This window comes from Bombus impatiens, unplaced genomic scaffold (assembly GCF_000188095.3).
Source record: "Bombus impatiens unplaced genomic scaffold, BIMP_2.2 scf_0107, whole genome shotgun sequence".
Taxonomy (NCBI): Eukaryota; Metazoa; Arthropoda; class Insecta; order Hymenoptera; family Apidae; genus Bombus; species Bombus impatiens.
Window position 1 is genome coordinate 817337 of NT_176526.1, and position 21492 is coordinate 838828.

Below are 21492 nucleotides of genomic sequence, written 5' to 3' on the forward strand. Positions count from 1 at the left end.
GGGTGTTCTTCGCCTGCGTGATTCTCTTGACTCTGCTCTTGTGTCTGTACTACGTGAACCAGGCACAGGCGCCGTCCACAGGTCCATCTGCCGGCATCCTGAACGAGGAGCTGAGATACGATCGAGGTCTGACCTCCATCACGCCGGATTACGTTGAATCTCCAGATGCGAAGGTCTCGCTGGACACCTGTCCCGTCATCGTGCCCAGGAACGTGAACATCGACACGCAACAGGAGTTCAGGAAGTTCGACTTTCAGGTGAGTGAGCTTGTTTCACACGGCTGACGGCGAATTTCTAGGTAAAATGGAAATCCAACGACGATATTCTCTTGCAACTGGATTGCTGGCGTGTTTCTTAGGATCTAGGAGATTCGAGTGGCTGAAATTTGGCTTATTAGTGGGCCAATAGGATTCATTCGCTTCTGAAATAGTCGTTTCGACGTTCTTCGTGTTACGTTCGACCAATTTGCCGATCTCGATTAGAAAGCGATTAGAGTTTGATGGGCCTTTGGCCTGGCTCTTTGAGGTTCGTTGACTCCCGATGAATATTAGTACAATAAGCAGTGTTTAATCGAGCATGGCCTTGATTCATGCTGCATTAAAATTTGATGGATCTTCGATCAGGTCCTTTGAGGATTAGATGATTTTCCTTGATGAAACGCGTTAGACTAATACGCCAGAATTTGCGGTTGGAACTGTTCGTTTCGCGACTCAACGATCCCAGAGAATATAACGCGACTTAAAATGTCCCAGATAGCGTAACATAAAGAAAAGTTCGATAAAGAGTGCCTCTGTTAGCTTCCTTTATACTTCAGCGAAAATTCTGTTTGCTTTGAAGGGAGGAGAAACTGGAAGGAGAAACAACTTGTCGCCTTGAAGGATTCGGAAAGAGCAATTAGCAGGGAAACGCGGTCTTTCAATTAATTCCCGCGCTATGCAGCCGAATATTTATGTTCCCGTGGTTAGAATGATCCAGGGACAGCGCGTAAGTCCGGTCGTTTTAAAAGTACCGCGTCATTAGCCGTGAAACTTTCCTTTCTTCGTAACCCTCCGGGGAGTCTGCGGACTTTGCCGATTTAATGGACGACCCCTGTAACAAGGAATTTTTCCTCTTTTTTCTTCCCTGCTTCCCCTGCTTTTCTTCTTTTCTTGCCGAGCCATTGAATCGAAAATAATTTAGCAGTTTGTCTCGAGCTTCTAAACTCCCTGGCCGGAAAGTTCGTAAGTCTCCGCGAATTCGCCAACTTCTTCCGGCCTCTGCATTCGAACGAGAATAGCTCGCGTCTCGGATAATTTAATATCCTCGGGAAATTGGCCAGGGGAAAGTGAAAACGCACGAGATTCTCGAATTTCTGCCGTATATTCCCTCGCGCATCAGCTTGCACGCGTTGTTTTGTCTCTGTGGGTTCAGTGGCGGATGGTTTTGAAATTGCTGTTGCTTTAAGATTGCGCCTGGATTGCCAACGTTGCTGTTGGTAGCGATCGGTTCCGAGTGGATTCGAATATCCAAACGTTGGTTGCTAGGTAAAATCATAGGCGTTAAATGGATTCCAATATTCAAATATGTAACTATTGATGTATCAAATATCCAAGTAGCGAAGTATTCAAACATAGGGTATCGAATATCGAAACGTCGGGCTCGCAGGGTATCAAATGTCCAAGTATAGCGTGCCAATTATCCTAATATCCAACTATGGGCTATTAAATGTGCAAATATTCGACTTTAGGGTATCAAATGGAGTTTTAAGTATTAAATAAATGGAAATATCGAGAAGTCCTTAGGACGTCTGACGCAACTCTTGTTGTATCTCGTTCGTAATTATTCCGATGCTTCGATAATGCTGTACGATGGTCGATACTTCTATTAAAATACAAATAGTCCCGTTTTCGAAATGGGATAATCGAAACGCTGTGAACTATGAGATCCAATTAACAATTGCGGAATAATTAGAATCCAATTGCCGATCGATGTAACAGGATGTTTCAATTTTCTGCCATTTCATATTGAAAATATTTTTCTAAACAAGTAGTTGGCCAGATAATTGCGTATGTAGATTAAACTGGGACGACAGCTTGCATTCTATTTTTCACCCGTTCTTCCATCATCGATGAACATCGATTGCAACCCACGCACGTCCCACCGACAATTTATAAGGTTATTCATCCCGTTGCTGATAGAATTTTGATAGTCGATCAATTCTTGAAAAAAATTCCAATGGCGCGCGTCACGATTTTTCCAACTTAATATTTACCTTCTACTCTTTTTTTTTTTTCAAAATCAATCGCATATTTTTCAAAGCCTGGCTACGAATTTCAGTCAATCGAATTCTATGGAATCATCGATTCTGTGAATCCACCGATTCGTATTTGCAAGTTCAAGTTTAAACGGATGATTCGAATTAATTGCGATCGGAAACCGGAAGTCTCAGTTGACGTACAATTGCGTCCAATTGTGAAAGCCAATTCGGTGACGAAACGATGCTCGTCGCGAAGGTAAACGAGTTAAACCGTTCAATTGCTTTAGACTTTCAAATTGTTTTGATTAGCGTGCAAAAACATATACAACATATATATACAGGGTGTACCTGCATAATCTTCGAGGATCTACGGAATAAGATCAGCGAAGAAAGAAATTTAATAGAAAATATTCCTCTTCGAGACTTCGTCTCTGGACAAATCACGTTGGAAGGTTCGTTGCACAGTACACAGGATGTACTTTGTTAACTTAGAATTCGATAAAGCTGATAGAAGATTATTCTATTGAAAAATAGAATGGAAACAGTAGCTGAAAAGTTGACACTTCGCACGACTATGTTTTTAGAATCCGCGAGATAAGATCAATTTGTACGGTTGTAAGAGCAAGAATTTGTCTGTTACATTTGACGCGTACGTGGTAAAACGGCATGAACCGAACGTAGAATCTGAAACGCCCTGTATAATCGGCAAATTCAGCGGACGTAATATAAACGCATCGGCTATGAACATTCGGTAAATTGAATTATCGTTCGTAGAAAGTTTATGCTGGACGGTGATCAAATCGAGCGGCTTTAATTAATATGTTCGTTCCTCGATAATAATCACCGGATGAAACGATTTCGACGAGCGCCAGCTTGCGCGCGCGCGCTCCAAGTAGAGTGCACTTTACGCGAGATTGAGCGGCCAACAATCGCAATGGTGTTGATTACGAGCACTCGACACGCGTAGTTGCGTTAATCACGAGTTCCGCTAGTTTCCATACTTTATTCCCCAAAATCGAGAAATTTGACGAAAGTTTCACATTTTTATTTGAATTTGTGTTTTACGATCACAACGCAATCGTCGAAAGTATTTACTGGACATTCGGCTGTTTTTATTTCAGGTTAGGAATTTACGATTACGATTCAATATGGAAGCTGTTGCAATTGGAAGTAAATGTAGCAACACGTGCAGCTCTAGCACGGAATTACGTTTGGGGCTGTTCGCGTGTTTTCTGTTTTTCATTAAACTTTGCTGTAGATTGCAAATTTTAAATTGTCGAAAATATCTTTTCACCGCCGTTGACCATTTACTCTTTTTCCAATTGTGCAGCGAGCACAACGTGCGTCTTGAGACTTTCAGGCGGAATCGTACTTTTGATCGACCCTGTAGTATGGCGGGAACGAAATCGCCGGACGAGACGCGACGACGTTATACAACAGTGGAAAATTTGTTTTCCGAGCGTGGCGCGTCGCCGAGGGTAGCGCGTCATCCAACAGAAGATGGAAACGAAGATGCAGACTCTTGCGATTTAGGCTTCAACCCCCTCCCTCCTGTTCTCATACCCTTCTCTGTGTCTGTCGTACACCGACAGACTACATCTCGCAATTTGCTTAAGCAAACCTTTCCAGAAATTCATATCCGTCGTTGGTCGTCTTCTTCGAGGCACCCTTGAACCTCTGCTGCACCGCCCTCCGTGATACTTGAGCCGAATATTCGTGTCTCGCACCCTCCGACCGGCCAGAAATCTCGCCATCCTCGCTACCTGTCCAGCTTATACAACCCAGGGCCAATTACTTTTGGATTTTCCAAGCTGAGGCCGCTTTTTAATCTCTCGTTTGGATTCCCCTTTTCTATCGCGCGGCTTCTGATGAAACTTTCCAAGGTCGCGAGGCTCCTCAGGCTCCTCGGAAGGTTATGGTCTACGTCAGCTTTGTCTCGCATTTTCTCACAACTGCCAGGGTTCTTCGATTTGGGCTGACTTTGGATTAGCTTTTGGGTAACTTTAGTTTCTGAAAATTGAGCAGTTGTTGGTTTGCCGTGGCAACTGACTACTTCGATCGAATTCTTCGATTTCGGTTGGCTTCGAGTTTTACCAAAACTGGATCGCGTCAAGTTTTAAAACGCGACTGACAAATGGCTGTAACCATGTGCGGTCTTAGCCTGAAAGATTGGCAAGCGTAGCATCCAAGCCCTTAGTAGCCTGAACCATAACAAGATCCTCTGTGACGAACGACTGACCCATAAACCCCATGAAGCAATTAATTTCGGGAACCTTTGAGCCTGCACTTGGCATGTTTCGTAAACTCGTCGAATTTCCAGCCATAATTCCGTATCCCTGCATCGAGCCACAAAGAGGAACACGGTATGCTCGTCTACGTAAAGATAGACACGTAGCAGTGCGGGTATCCTCTCAAAGACGTGACGCTTTGAAACGGCCTGGCTCTCGACACAGCGCATCGACTGCATCGATGGCAACGACACGCCGCCAGCATCTCACGATTGCGGATTCGATTTTCCCGCGATTCGAATCCCAATCGAATTTCTAATCCGATCGTTGGGCCGACTCTCGACAGGGACGTACGTTTGTACCCCGTGCGAAATGTTCGTGACACAGCTTCGCCTGGGAATTTCCAATGGGAGAAACCCACTGTCCATCCGGCTCCTTATGCTGATGAAATTGAAGCGGTGCGCGTGACCGGTTCCCTCTGAAATATAAATAATACCCTGTCCGTTATCGCTGCGAGGATCGAATTTCCTCAGATCGACTAGCCGTCCTCCTCGTCTTTCCTCTCGGCTTCTCTTGTTTCGTTATTCGACGACGAGTTCTCGCTCGAGATCGATGACCTGCTTTCCAGCCGTGGATACGGATCTGCAGACTCTCAGCGAGGATAACCAGGATAATTCGCACTTAACCAAGCTTAATCCGGGCTTAACCGGGTTCAATCTGGACTTAACCAGGCCTAATGTGAACTTAAACGGCATGATGTAAGCTTAATCCTGCGCAATGTACATGCGACTACGTGAAATCTACGCTGGATATGGTTCAATATAAAATCAACTTGGCCTGATCTACGCTTAATTGGTCGGAGTATAGAGTTAATCGGGTTTAATATTAATTCGCACAGGCACGTGATGTAAATTTAATCAGCCATGTAATCTGAACTTAACCGAATTCATTTGAAACTTCAGCAGACTCGATGCTACGTAAACCAACGTAAACTGACATCGGCATAATCTGAGCTTAATCAGGCTTAATATAGACATAATCAGGCTCGATCTACATCAAAGCCTAACCAGGCCTAATCTGCATCTAAGTAGGCTTAATATAGACCTAACGAGGCGTTAGACCTGGACTTAACTAGATCTCCTAACCGAGAGCTAATCTGATCAAAAAAACTGAAACTGATACCGGCTGCCACGTAACGTCTATAGTAATTTATCGATTTAATTTTAATTAACCGCGTAAGGTATGCGTTTAATTATGAAAGAATAGAAATCCAAAATTCATTCGATGTTAAATCGAAAGAAATTCGTCGATGATTTTTGCATCTCGAGGTCCGGAGTTCACGAAGTTCTACCTCTTATTGTCTTACAATTTCAGTTCCGCTGAGAGTAATTAGTTTATCTGCAGGAGCAAATCCACGAAACTTCCACTCGACTTTAACCGAAACGAAATCTCTGCCGTTTAATGATCTCTCGCGTCACTGACGAAGGGGTCCCATCGCGGATTTAACCGAGATTCGATAGAAGAAATATGTTGATCCTTCGTCTAAAGGCAATTATGCGGCGACACGATCGCGTCTCGTCGCTATGAATCAAATTTTTGCGGGTCGTGGCGGTCGATTACATCGCCAGCAAATCCGATAACGAGGTCCTTTGCCCACGGGGATTACAGGCAGAAACGGTCGACTGCCTTTTATGCGGTCCGCAGAGAAGAAGAGAGCTTAAGGGCCGCCAATCGCGCACGGGTTTACTTATTCTTCACGCTCGATGAAATCGTTCCGCTCCGAGGATTGCGTCTCCACGAGGACTCTGCTCTGTCTGTCTCAAGAAATATCGCTAACTTCTTCCTCTTCTTCTTCATCTTCTTCTTCTCCTCTTTCTTCGTCGGTCAGTAGATCGAGTCGAACCGTTGGTTAACAATCTAAAGCTAACTGAAACCTAATCAAACTTAACCAAATGTAATCAGATGCGATTGAAAGCTGATTAAACTTAATCAAACCTGACCAAACGTAATCCAAACCTAATCAAACCTGATCAAACGTAATCCAAACCTAATCAAACCTGACCAAACGTAATCTAAACCTAATCAAACTTAATCAAACTTAATCAAACCTATTATATATATATTCGTATAATCAAAACTCAACAGAAATGTAGCCTAAACTTGTTCGCGGTTACGTGACTCTTTTAGATTCGTGCGACGTTGTCAAAACTGACACTTTCGGTCCGTGATATTTACAGCACCGTAAAGATCGTGATAAAGCAGCAACCAAATCACGACAAAGACATCGGTGCACGTACGAACAGGACAATTAGGCAGTCCGCAACGCGTCAACCGATGGATGGCTCTGAGCCCGAAGATTAAGAAACAGAGGACTCAGGAACAGGGCGACAATTTTCAAATTTCCAACCGACAGTAACCGTACATCGTCCGAAACTCGTTAAAATCTCGATGACAGAGATCCTGTGTCGCAGATGTGATCGTCGAAGAATCTGTGGGAATCTTATTTTCCAGCTACCACGAGGACAAAAAGTTACCGGCCGCGATGCCTCGAACTGCTTCAATTGCGGGGTAAACCTTCTCTGTTCGCGCAGCTTCAGCTTCGAGGACCCTTATGTATTTTATATACGCTCGCATAAAGGGTATCGTGGCTGTAGAGGACCGCGGGGAACGCAGCACGTTTCTCAAAGGACCCGCTGTGCTTCGCCTTTCTTTTTCTTTCCATCTTATCTGCCGCTTCCTTCGTGCTTCCTCCTGCTCCTCGAGCGAGCCGGTTATAGAACGTCAGTGAGAGGAACAGAGACAACGAAAGGAAAAAGCGGACGGTTGTTCGAGCTGACAGAAATAAGAGGCACGCTCTCACTCTGATTTGCAAAGGCATTTCCGGGATTACTTTCCGCAGCTTTTTCTCTCTTATTCCTCTCCGACTCTTGCTTCACCGTCAGATTCCCAGCAGATCCTCGTCGTCGCGTCCTTCTCGATCGAGCGATTTTTAAACGAACGTCATCTGCAAGAAGAAAGAAAGAAAAGAAGAAAGAAAGAGAGAGAGAGGGAAAGGAAAAAAGAATAATTGGAAACGTGGAAAGGTAAAATTCCAACGAACAAAAATTCTACCTTTATCCGGGTCAGGATTACTTAGACTCACGAGTTTAGGTTCTTCGTTACACGCTGTGGACGGGGATTAACGGATCCCTTGGGGAATCTCTTTCGCGCAAGCCGATAGATTCGGGTCACAAGCTTTTGCAATTGCAACGGCGACTGATAGTTTCGGAAATTTTTCGAGCACTGCGCGTAAACGTGCTCCAGGTGACTGGCTGTTTTTCCACTGACGGATAAAAGCAAGAGGAAAACACGGCTAATGCCGTTAGAGCTGTTTTAACCTGGCAAAGCGAAAATCTTGCTGTCAGTAATTTCATCGCGACCGCCACTGGCGATACAATTAACGAACGTAAGCGTCTGCTGTCAGTTTGCATGATCGTTTCACTCCTTTGTACCGACGAGTTTTTCAGCAAAATGCAAAAATCGTAGCTGAAAGGTAGAAGTTTCCCGCCAACTTTTGACTCTCAGCTAGATCTGCCAGTTAATTGGCACAACTTTTTCCTACGTAGACGTTTCAGACAAACTGCACCGTTTCAGTCGATAAATATAAAATGGTAGAAACAAGTTTCTTTTCATATTCGTTGCTAGATCAGTGACGATGCGTATTCCATGCCAAATTCTGACATGTACGAGGCTGGTACTTCCTGCACTTAGATATGAAAGCCACGTGAGACGATGGAATGTACTTAGAGAAGGTCGCCTAACTTCATTCGTGTACTCACGTACTGAAGACATAGCAAATTTTCTGTTTAAATATTTTAAAATTCCGCTGACGCTTTATGCTTTTCGAAGGCTGGAAAAATTCTTGCGAAAGGAATTTGTTACCGAATTACAGCAGTTAACGATAGTAGAGTTATGGATGAATTATTAGGTTGTCCGAAAAGTTTCTTTCGTTCCATAACTCATTTCGTTATATTTCTATTATTATGTTAAAATAAATTATGTTAAATAAAAGAAAAAACATTGCACGTCTATTATTTCCTTATAAAGCGAAAGAAACTTTTCGGACAACCTAATATTTGTAATGCGCTGCAGTATTTTACAAAACTTCAAAACTCGTTTCGTCGATAATCCTTCGTAAGAAACGATGATCCGGAGGATTGCGTAAGACGATGGTCGTGTGAACTGAAATATACGAAAGCTATAAAAATACAACTTAGTACTAAAGTTGCAATGAAGAAATCTTTTTAAAATGTATTTGTATCGTCGTTCTTTCGAAACTGGTATTACTTCCTGGCCGATCCCTGTATCTTCTCGATAAGAAGCTCAGAGAAAATAAAATTTCAAGATTAAACTCTCCCCAAACACACACATACGATTATTGGCTTGACAACTAAGTGGTTGCGGATTTTGTCATTAGCTGGTATTGACAAAATCAGCAATCACTTAGTTGCCAATACAAGTTCAAGTAGTATCGGTCGGTAGTTGATCAGACATCTCGCGAATCTCAAAGTTGTCGTTCTTCGCTGCAAAAAAAAAAAAAAAAACAAAAAACAAAGAAATCTTCTGCTTCTGTGTAAAAAGTAAAAAGGGAGATGCAAAGGACGAATGGTCAGAGAATAATCGTCGCGGACGAAATAGTTCAGGGTGGACGTAATATCTCACGAGTGAATCCATCGTATGAGGTGTGGCCAGGTTTCGTCGACGATATACGCCGTGTAATTAGACACCGACGTCCTAATTCAGACGGTCCAAGGAAGCAGAATATTGGCTTTCGCCTCGACCCGCGTATAACGAGCCGAACCCTCTAATTGAACTCCGCAGGAATGTTCGTACAACGGAGCCTCTTCACGGAGCCGGCAGGGTTACAATACGCGGATAACCGTGGACGAGCAATGCGGAGACAGGTCGCATTCCTTTGGTCAAACTCGAATATTAATCGGGCTAATTAGAGGTGCTGCTCTCTGCTCCAGCCTCTGTCACGAACCTCGTGAACTAACTAAGAAACTATAAGATGTTTGAAAAAAGAAATAAAAAGAAGAAAAAGGAAGATATATAAATATGTATCAACTTCCTTGGTGGGAGTAATTCACAGATTTGTAAAAATATTTCCATCGTTTCGAGGCTCGTGGTTGCCTGGTTCAACGGGAAAAGCGGTTTTCCGGATAAAGCCGTAATAACGATGGTGAAGGAAGATCCTCTCGGGAAGATGTTGAGAATACGTAGCTCTGTGTATGCATAATGGTAGGACGAATATGGGTCGGTATATTGTAGTATCGTGGACAAAGGCCCTAAGAAATATCGGGTGAACCATAAACAATATCGCGGGAAGGCCTAAGTGCCGTTAGGCCGAAAAGGGCCTGACAGTTTTACCGGGAATTCGAGTGGTGGGAGTCGAATTGAGTAGTCGTGAGTTGAGTAGTCGTGAGTTGAGTAGTCGTGAGTTGAGTAGTCCTGAGTTGAATAGTAATGAGTTGAGAGTCGAGTGGTTGAGTGATGAGAAGTCCAGTTGCGAGGAGTGGAGAGTTGAGTCACCGAGTTGTTATGAATTGTAAACTATTAATTGCGAGTTGTTTATTAACTATTTAATTGTAGCACATTACTGTATTTAGTTCACGTTAAGTAACCATCGTTTCCTGTTTAATCCATTGTAAATAGATCTATCGGTCAATAAATTTATCATATGAGATAAATAAACAATCCTATAATATCGTAGACAAAAATCTTGCATCGGTGAGCACGAAGTTGACGATGTTTCTAAAATGTTCGAGTGCTGACCAGTTAAGAGAACCAGCTGGTTTTCGCGTATTAATAAATTCACAAAAATTATAGCTTTCCTTATCGGATATAATTATCCGCAGTTTGCAAAGAGAGATAAGCGTGCTGAAATAACAACCAGCATTATTCTCCAGCTATTATTTTCGCAAGGTGTTTTTGCAAATCCTATGTTTAAAAAAAAAATTATCAGCGAAAGATCTTTGGTATTTTCGATCGTTGAAGATACGGTTTTAATTGCTTAAAGAAAATATATACTCGATAGAAGAAGACATAGACGTGGAAAAGGGAAGAAGAAAGGTAATAATAGCTTTGGTTAGAACAACGAAGTTACAACAGAGAAATGGAACCGTGGAGTGTGTGGATCAAACGAATCAGGGGACGGAGAAGACTTGTTCCGCTCGTAAAAAGTTGGACCGCGTTGTCCGAAGATACCGGGGCCAGCCTTATTGCTCAGCCAAGCGACGAGGATGCCGGAGATTGTGTAGCTCGCAACTTGTCCCCTAGTCGGCTTTTGTCGTGGAAACTGCTGGAAAAGAGCCCAGTCGCCGAGCTTTATCACGTTCAGAATGTAATTCTATCTCTGCGCCCTTAAATTTGCCAAATTCATCCAGGTCCGCGTGAATAGTCACCTTTGACGATCAACCGACGCCGTTGGCGTGTCGAAAATTACGTCTCCTACAGACGGAGGAAAGAACGCGCGAAAAAAGAATTCGTAATTTTGCCACGAATAGTTTTTCTCGGGACACGCCAGTGCCTCGTTGCTATTCTCGTCTGTTCCATCGGAAACTGACTTGCCGAGTTATTAAATTTTCGTAAGTCCGCATTTTCCCTCGAAACGATATCATTTGGCTGGGATTTTTTTTATGAAAAATTCCCAAACACTCGCTACGTCGCCTTAATGCGTTCGCTGTATCGTAGAGACGTCCATAGACGCAAGGAATTGAAACGTAGTCTTTGCGATCCTTGTCAGAAGCTCGGTAGAGTAGAATTTGCCTGTTGCGTTTAATCTAATTCTAATCTAATTCATTGGGACGTGGGATATTTCGTGCACAAATGGCAGAGGATCGAAACGAACCTGACAAATTAAATTACAGAAATCCGACAATCCATCAGCCTACGGTGTATCTTCGACAGAATCATAGTGCTACAATAGCGGGACGCAGAAAGTTGCTGGCAAACTTGGACAGCTTGTGTTGGAGTTCTCGTCAACTTCTTACGAAACTCTTTCTTCTGAGTTGAAAACACCAACCGATTTCTATCTTCCACAGCCTTGAACGTCGTCTTTCGGTATTTCAGAATCTTCTGGTCTTTGATATATGGCACACGTCCAACGCGTTACACTGGTTCGATGTAAACGGGTCACGCGCTTCTTACGAGCTTTTTACAGGCTCGTTGTTAAAAACGTCTTCTAACTACTCGCTTTTTGCCTTCTTTCCACGAGTGCTGTATGCGCGAGCCTGAAGTTTGCCACCAACTTTCCAGAATGCCAGATTCGTCGTTGCGTATCGTATTCCAACCACTTAACACCCGGCAGCGCCAAAGTTGAAACAAATTCGAAATTCCAAGTGCAAAAGTTTCCTTCCGCCAAACGCAAAGCCATTATCGTCGAATTCTTCCCATCGAAGGGGGGATAATCTGCATTCGAACGAAACGCGTGATCGATGCCCGGAATATTTACACGCGATGGAGGTTTCAGCATGCGAGACATAAAGGGCGGAAAGGGGAAAGGGGTTGGTAGATTTATTTCAGCGGCGAGCATTTGTCGAACGTTATTCCAGAAGCCTTCGTGGCGAAAGTGAAACGCGATACGATCCGCCAACCAACGACTGAGACCCCAAATAAATTAGCGGATATTCCAGATCCCGAGCAATCCGAGAACCACCTCGTCCCTTTCGCTCCGTTGCCTGATTATTTGTCGAGTTCTTCTTTGCGTCAGCCTGTCTCCCTACTCCTTCCACTGTGTCTGCTCGAGCATCGATTCACCACTTCCGTTCTCCGCAGCGTCTTGCTGTTTCGAAGGCAAACGTCTACTGACGTCATCCTTCGTTTGATCCGCAGGCTGATCTTTGCTTCGAACGATTTTGTTCTACCGAAGCTACTGGCTAAAAAGAAGTTTGCTTTCCACCTACTACGTATTCTACGTATTCTACATATTCTATGGTGTAAACAGGAACTATGGGGTCTAATGGTCCACTCGATTCTTAATCCTTGCATATTTTTGACAAGGTTTTACGGTGTCCAATATCGTCCATAACGCGAGGTTTCTGTGGCCTAAATGTTCAGTTGTGCCTCCCTTTATTAGTTTGGGATTTTGGGACACGAAGCTAATTGTTGAAATTATAATTGGCGCAATATATTTGATAATTTTCTAATGCGTAATCTGTAGAATATGCAGCCTGCATTTAACAAGGTGTAATCACAAATGGAATCAATAGATAGCGTTAGTATCGCATACGTTATCAGATAGTATGAGGGTCATAGATTACTATGAATGGCCATATCGATATCATAGATTCTGATAGAAAGGGATTGAACAGTAGCACGCAGGGATTTGCGTTTTTAATGGCGCATAAATCCTCGAATTGAAGAAATTAACCTAGGTTTCACCCAGATGTGACCCAGTTCGACGATAATTTCATCTAAATGTAATTGAAACGACAGTCGGTTTGATTCGAATCTAATTAAAATCCAACCTAACCTCGTCACACCTGCGATTGACTTTTTTCCCCTCTCTAACCCAGGTTTATCTCACCTAATTCTATCCGTTGTCAGTTCAACACTAATTTACTGCAACTCTAACCAAACCGAACAGAAATTGAACGTGATGATCGTGATTGAATCCTAACCTAACCTAGACCTAACCTAACTCAATTTCAATTTAGCTCAGGCATCGAATAGAATTTTCCCACTTCTCTTTGCTGGCATATTCCAAGCTTCTCAAAGACTGTCGGAACAACGATTGAACAAAGCAATTAATAATAGAGGGAGGGCACGAAGGGCAAGGGTGAAAGGAGAAGAAAGGCTGGGACGCGGTCCAGGAACGGTTTTTCAGTCGTAGCCCGTATAAAACGCGCGATAAGTACAGACCGTGCTGAAAAGACCGAGGGAGGCTTTGATTCATCGAGGACCACTTCTGCGAACACTTTTTTCTCTTCCCCCCTCCCTTTCTCCTCTGGCCTGCGTCATGTCTGCACCCTTCTCACCCTTGCGTTTCTCCCTTTTCTCGCGTCCTTTCTTTCTCCCGGTTGCCTGGCTTCGTTTTACCATTCCACGTCAGAAGTTCATCGCGTGAAAAAGCAGCCACCTTGGCACCGATTGCGAAACCGTACCTCTGCTCGTCCATTTTTCCCTTTATCGAGTCTGCCGCTCGATCTACCGGGTGGAATTTAGGCATCGGCTCAACCTAACCTATATTCATCGATCTATGAATTGGGATCGTGTCCTAACCTAAATTTGGGTCTGCAGATATGTTAGGCAACAACTTGACGCAAATTAAATTTATTCCATCATGGAGTTGGCTGATGGAATTGTCGAGTGCTGATTAGGCAAAAATCTGATCTGGTCCAGACTGAATCATTCGTTGGGTCGTTTAACTTCAAAATAAATCCTTCGGTGAGTCTTCCGATCGAAATATAGGTTAGGTAAACGCCTAATTCAAAATTGAACTTCTGTTCGTATAACCCACGGTTCACCGAGCCCTTTCATCGATTCTAACAGGTGCAAATTGCATGAAATGAATGTGCCCACATGCTTTCCTGTGTGTTAAACTCGCAGCTCGATGTATCGAATACAGATTATGTATTAACTTAATCTGATCGAAGACTAATCTCGATACCAGTGTAACAGCATACCTAGTAAATCTATTCCAACCATAATATTGACCTAACCTACACTTCATGTCACGTCTATGTTCATAACCTGGCCCAGATTTACCTGACTTAACCGTAATTTAACACAAACCTAACCCAACTCAATATTAACTTGGCGCAAACTTGACCCAAGTGAACATCGATTTGATCAGAATTGTCATTCGATCTGAACCTAACCTAACAACTTAACATCGTTTCAGTTAAACCTAATCTTCAAATTAACGATTGAAACTTTTATTTGTTCAAGAATTTACATCTCCATTTTCCTGTAATATTTAGATAATGTTTTCCACGTTTCTTAAAGATGATCTAAGCGTAAGTCAGGTCTAAGCTCTTCCTCAGCAATGAGAAAGTTGAGGAAAATTCGGAATGCGTAATTTTCACGATTCGAGTTGACGGTGTTGAGCCAGGCCAAAGTCGGGCTATTAAACGGAACTAGGAACTGATCCCCCAACTCCCCGTATCGCAGTGCTATCCGACTGCGCGTGTGTGCGTGCACCATGAATTTTCCAATAAGAGTCACGTCGAAGACGACCAGCCATTTTCTCCTGTCGCCACGGCTTCAGCATATTTCTGCTTCCTCCGCCACCCTTGTGGAATTTCTCTTCCGCATAGTTCCTGGCCGCCTCTCGCGCTCGTCGTTGAAATTCCACCTAGCTTGATATCACCCTCTTCCTCCTCTTCCTTCGGTCGTTCGCTGCGTATGTTTCCAGTATTTTCTATGGCTCGAATTTACAGAGACTCGGAAGCCATTTCTCGAATATATTTCATCTTGGAAAACTGCATCCAATTTTATAATATTTATCTAGATCAAGGTTATGTTCGATTCTTCCAATCTTAGCGATGAAGTTCCATTTCGTTATCGTGGTTTTAGCTTTTGCGAATATATCGTTTAAATTTCTGGGAACTTGGCAGTCTCTTCGAATCATATTTGCCCCTGGAAGACCGCAATATTTAGCCTAGATTGAGGTTATGTTTGATATCTATAAACTTATCGATGAAGTTTCTTCTTGTTAGCGTAATTTTCAGTTCTGTGAAAGTATGGCTTAATGTTTCAGGGGTTTCGTAGTTCTTTCTTTACTATATGTCTTTGCATTAGTTCAATATTTATTAAGATTGAGGTTATGTTTCATTTCTTCTAAACTTGGCAACAAAGTTTCGTAGTTTCTAACCTATTCTGAAATCTTCTTCGAGATCCATTTACTAAAAATATTCTAAAATCCCGTTCGATAATGAACTCCAGGATTTTCTAAGAAAGCCACATTGGTGAGCTTGCGGTACTAGACTCGAAAATCTGAAGATAAAGATTGGAGAAAGAAAGAAGTGATCTGCTGTGTTATTAGGAATATTCCCGGATGACTTGACTCGGCATGATTCGTCGATAAGGGTGCGCCTTTAATTATCCCCGCCCGGTAATGGAATCACGCGGCTCGCACGATAATCCGTAATGAATTTTAGTAAATTGCTGTGATAATGAGATGAAATACGCTTGACCGCCAGTTTACGCTGCTCGCGGCAACGAAATTGAATTTTCCCTCTCCCTGGTCGAGACGATGTCTTTTTATTGTCTCTGCTTCACGTGCTGCCATATTGTCACGTGGCTCGCTGACGATCCATAATACTTTCCCCTAACCTCATCTTTTCTTCCTTGTACCTTTTGATTAAACTGTGATTAATTTTTTCAAATTAAAACACCCATATGATTCTCGTTACGATAGACAAAGTGATTCACTATATAAATTCAAACTCTGTATTTTTTAAAACAGTTCTTCGTACGGACCTGACGGAGGTTTCATCTTTCCATTGACTCGTCGCATTTCTATCAATTCCCTACTTCTGACAGGCGAAATATGTTTACTTTGACTGTTGGCTAACTTCACGAACTCGCTATATCGTTGATCGAACTCAACGACGAACACAAAGAGAGATATCGGGATCCATAACGCAGACAAATTCCATTTCTCTCGAAAGATTTGTCCCTTCGCGAGGTAGTAATTGACTTTTCCATCGTGCTGCTCCCCCCGTCGTCCTCGCGTATCATCGAAGCCGGAAGTCGATAAAACGAATTCCAGGGACAGGGAATTTATTTCGTTCTTCGCGAGCTTCGATTCTAACTCGGCCTATAACTGCGTTGCCGTTCACAATTAGGACGCCCATTGATCGCATACGACGCGTGATTACCGATTATGAAACGATCGATCGATCAATCAGAACGTTGTATTTGTTGTACCGAAATTGCCACCTAGTACGAACTAGCGAATAAACAGTTGAAACTGTTAACTGGTATCGTAGATATGTGACAAATTAACGATAACAGATTGGCCCTCGGTATCCTAACCTCAATCATATCGAAAATTTCGAAGCGAACTGAATTGCAAGAATTTGCAGAATGTATATACGATAATTCATTTATTAAGAAGATAAGCAGCTTGAAGGAGAAAAGTGCTTTATCTGCTGGCGAAAATCTAAGTATCTACTTTCTTGCCAGAGAAGATCGTAAAAGTCGTGGAACGGATGCACCGACAGTCTGTCGGTACTCGACGATCGCTGGAGCCCCGGAGAGCGGGGGATTAATGTTACATTGGCCTCTGGGAACGAGATATACCGTTAGAAATGCGAAGCCAGTTTAAAAGTTAGGTTAGAACGTTCAATTAACGAGTCCTCGAAGCTATCTCCTGTTTTTATCCGGGAATATTTTTATTTACTTTGCTACAGTATCGCTGAAGGAAAGTTTACTAGGTTAGGTTCAGGTTAGGTTAACCAAAGCAGCTGCCGAGGAGAATTGCAGCTTGGGAAAGTTGGATAGGTTAGGTGTAAGTTACATTAACGAAATCGATATCGTACGTAGCTTGTTCGATCGCGTTAATCGTTGGTCGTATCGGAGGGAAAACAAATCGAATCGCAGGACCAAGAGCCAGCCTCGTTCATCCCACCGTATTTCGATTCGCAGTTTCGGACGCGGAGGAGCAAAAAAAAAAAAAAAAGGAGAAAAAGAACTGGAATTCAAAGCAAACGCGACCACCGCCATCTCTCCAACGCGAAGTTATACGTAAACTACGGGTCAGAACGATGTAGTCGGTTTAATGGAGGCTGAAATAAAAGCCTGGGCCCTGTCGTTGAGTCTGGCTCCGAGTAAGTGACAGCTTCGACTTACTCTCGAACCTGAACAAATCGATAAACCTCCACATGCACGTTCTCTAAAAAAAAAAAAAAAAAAATAAAAATAAAAAAAAAAAAAAGAAAAAATAAAAAAAAACACGCAAAGATATAAAAAAACACGTTAAGATGTAAATAAACAAAGCGGAGATGTAAATAAACACGTTAAAATGTAAATAAACAAAGCGGAGATGTAAATAAACACGTTAAAATGTAAATAAACAAAGCGAAGATGTAAATAAACAAAGCGGAGATGTAAATAAACACGTTAAAATGTAAATAAACAAAGCGAAGATGTAAATAAACAAAGCGGAGATGTAAATAAACACGTTAAAATGTAAATAAACAAAGCGAAGATGTAAATAAACAAAGCGGAGATGTAAATAAACACGTTAAAATGTAAATAAACAAAGCGAAGATGTAAATAAACAAAGCGGAGATGTAAATAAACAATATATTAGATTTTACAAGAATCTCTTCCTCTCGCTTTAATTTGCTAACCTGTTAAAGCAAGAATGTTATACGGTAACCTCCTGTCTTTGATTCGAACGTGAAATAACAACGCAAGAACATTGCGATAGGCAGGTGAAAAATATTCTGGACTATGACGGTACTGAAACGATGGAAGAGGGTTACACAGTTCACATGCACGGAAGGAAGGTTTCGATATCGCCTGGAAAGCCTCGAGGTGAACACAGAGGTCCGGTCTGTCGCGGTAATGGATATCGTCGGGTCGGCCTTTGTGCACGCGATTCATCCGCAACGACGCTTCTTCCCGTTTGTCTGGTTCCGCTTTGTCGTCGGTTGATTCCTCTTCGAACGCGACAAAGCCAGCGAGAGCCCTCGCGATATTCGCTTTTAATTAATTCCGTCCTACTCTCCTTCCCTCTTCTTCGATCGCAGGTTCAAATTTTCTTCGTCGTCGATCGGCGTTCGAGCACAATGTGCCCCGTTGGTTATACGATAGCAGCACGGCCCGGAAATGAATTTAGGGTCGGGGTTTTTCCTCGCCCAGGCATTGTTCTACCGTTGTTAATCGCGAGAAACTACTGGCTAGCCGGCGTGCAAGTGACGCGCTTGGATCACCTTCAATCCGGTGGAATGGCTCTTTGTGTGCTGGCGATTAATTCGCAGTTGGACGAAGCGACGTTTCGTTGAGCCGCGTTAACAGCCGACGCTTTGTTCCGGCTGAGTCCGATGACACGAATTACAACGCAGCGCCGCTTAACGATTAACCTCGTCGTTGTGCGCGCGAAGCCGATTGTTCACGCTAACACGTCGGCTCTGCCAAATTCAAGACTCGCGCAACCATTTAATTATCGTCCATCGACCACCTTTTTGCTCACTTGTTGCTTAAATACTGGCTACCTTGAGTATTTCCGCTACTTACTGATTAGTATTCCATGCTTGATTATTGATACTCGAGACTTTTGTTATTTCGAGTACCGATGTTCCGTACTTGAGAACATTTCGACGTTAGTTCGAGATTACGTACTCGTTGTTGCGAGCATGTGGTACTCGATGTTCAAGTACCGGTATTCGCTTACTGAGTATTGATATTTGGATGTTGGTATTCGGCAGGGGTGTTTGATATCCAAATACCAGTATTTAGTATTTAAGAATAAGTACTTGTTATCCGATATTTGATACTTGATTATTGGTCTGCAGTAATCTGGCTATTTCGAATTTTACCGGCTATTACCGGTACTCCCAATACCTATTATTCGGTATTGGAGTACTGGTATTTGTTGTTTGAGTATTGGTGTTTAGTGTGCACAGTACTTGGAACGGAAATACCGGTATTCGCTAGCCCATACTTGATACTCGAATACTCGTTTAATATTTAGTATTCCTGTAATAATATTCGACGTTTGACACTGATCCGATATGTATTAATATATACCATACTCGATACGCGTATTCTGTATTCGGTGATCCGTCGGTACGACTATTTTCTGTCTGATTGCGTCCAACGACAGAAAGTAAAACACGCAGGTATTTATCGCGACAAACGCTGTATGGTCCCCCTTCGTTTCCTTTTCAAATCGTATGCCTGTCCCGGCTTGAACGCCGGTTCCTATTTCCCCGTGGGTTGATTCACACGTAGCCAGATCGGCTTTCATGTGCCTGGCGCATTGAAAATCCCTAAATCGAGTACGCGTAGCGCGTGATAATCGCGCCGGTTATATTCGACTATTTAACCGTTTTAAATCGAGCTGCAGTGATCGATAATCGAGTGGAGGCGAGCGCGATGCACGCGCTGCAAACAAACAGGCGGACAAAGGGAGGTTCTGGGCGTGTGTTTGTCCCGACGAAACGAAAGCAGCCAGCGGGCTAACGAAGCATGATTACATAATTAATGAGACATCTACCAGGAGAGAGAGAGAGAGAGAGAGTTTCTTTCGAAAACAGTTCTGTCGATGAAGTTTCGTCTTGATAAATTTTCAGGATATCAGGATTCGTCGAGTGAAATTTAGAGGAAATTTTCTACCCTCGCAGTGGCTCTTGGGAGTCGCGGCAGTTATTCATAATGTATAGTACACGGCACACCTATACGTGTAATACTGCCATACACGTATGACAAATTCCCAGTCCCTCGGTGTATATTTGTGTTAGCATTTTTGAAGTTCGAAGTCCTGTAGAAACGACGCTTGGAAATGGGAATATCCTCTTAATAGAATATACGTGAGGCCGGTCTGTTCGTGACACCGCGCGGCCCGACCAAATTAACCTTAATAAGCCTGTAACCTCGTCATCGTTTCGTTGTAGATAAACCGATTATTAGCGGCACGAGCAGGTCTCGTGACATCGGCGTCGAACCTGACCCTGTGCGCACACATCTCGCAGCCCTGATCGCTGTCGCGTCACGTTTTACCGCGCGTCTCCAACAATGCCCCTATGTTACGTCCACGTCAATACCAACTTAATTAATTGATATCGTAGATTCGTTGGAAAGTATCGTCAACTAGCGGAGTAAAGCTTGATCGCTACTTCCACGTCACAGCCATGTTGTTTCGCTTCTTTTCGCAAGTGGTGAAAGCTGCGCAGGAAAATGTATTGCGATGGATTCCGAAAACATCGACAGAGAGTTCTGCAACGTGATACGAATATCGTGATTCTCAGATGGAAATTCAGGAGAAACGAAAGTCAGCCTAAATTTGGATATTGAGCAATAGACGTTTTTAAAGAAAAATATTCCGTAAAATGTAATTTCCACCAGGTTATTCTCAGCCAATTGATACCAATTTCAAGATCAATGGGCGGAAATGGGATATGTTTGCTCGTCAGTAGCACTCGACGTCAACGTCACGTGCATCCAAAATCTTGGCTGACCACGTGTTCTCGCTGAGAGCGTAACCCAACTTCGGACACTTGACACCTCCGCGTTAAACATCTCCGACATCTTGAACTTGATTCACTGGCAATCAAACGTTCGAGCTCAAATTTCCACAAACGGCCAATTGAATTTCGTGTTTGCTGGCCGCGTTGAATGAAATTTTTGTTGCCGCGTTATGATCCTGTTATTAGAGGCTGAGACGCGGTTGGTGAAAGTGCGTCTTTATGAGCCGCGATTCGACGCGCGGATTAGCGAGACTCGTGGAGCTTAAATTGCCGCTGTTTATTCTGCAGAAACGACACACGTAGCCCGGTTATTCAGAGGCAAATGAATTTCTGTAATCCGCCCCTTTCATGGCCTCGCCGTCCGGATATTACGGCTCACAATGGCCGCCATTCTAATCTGCTATTCTTCCTCGAGTGGACCTCCGAAATGCCTCTCGCTGACGGTACACTTCCTTTTTATTGCGTCCCGAAAGGCTGCTGTGTCTCTGCCAAAGAACGCTTCTGGTATATACGCGTGTCTCTATGTGTGTACACCTGTGTATTTCGTATTTTATCTCCCGCTATTTTCTCCTTCTCCTTTTTTTCTTTTTTTCACGGAGGACTTCAATTGCCGGTCACGCTTTCGCTCGTCCAACCCTCTTTTAAAGCTTCAGTTTACCAAAGGCGCGTACGACAGTACGACGACATAGCGGGTCACGTGACTCGACAGGGGCAGGGCGTGGGAGAGAAATAGTCGGAAGACTGGTTTTTCTCGCGAGTTTCAACAGCGACCAAGGAACTCGGCCCCGGGTATCCCGTCCAATCGATAGCCGGCATCGCGATAAACACCGTGGACTGCTATCGGTGT

General features: G+C 43.3%; 1 protein-coding gene across 1 annotated transcript in view; it reads left to right on the plus strand.

The window, feature by feature from the left end:
- Positions 1–2: 2 nt before the first annotated feature.
- Positions 3–21492, plus strand: part of LOC100748514 (alpha-mannosidase 2) — a gene marked incomplete at its 5' end in the record, with an annotated part of 73245 nt that continues 51755 nt past the window's right edge. The window contains one exon of the mRNA XM_003486336.4: positions 3–257. Coding sequence (XP_003486384.1) covers positions 3–257 — 255 coding nt within the window. The remainder of the gene's footprint in view (positions 258–21492) is intronic.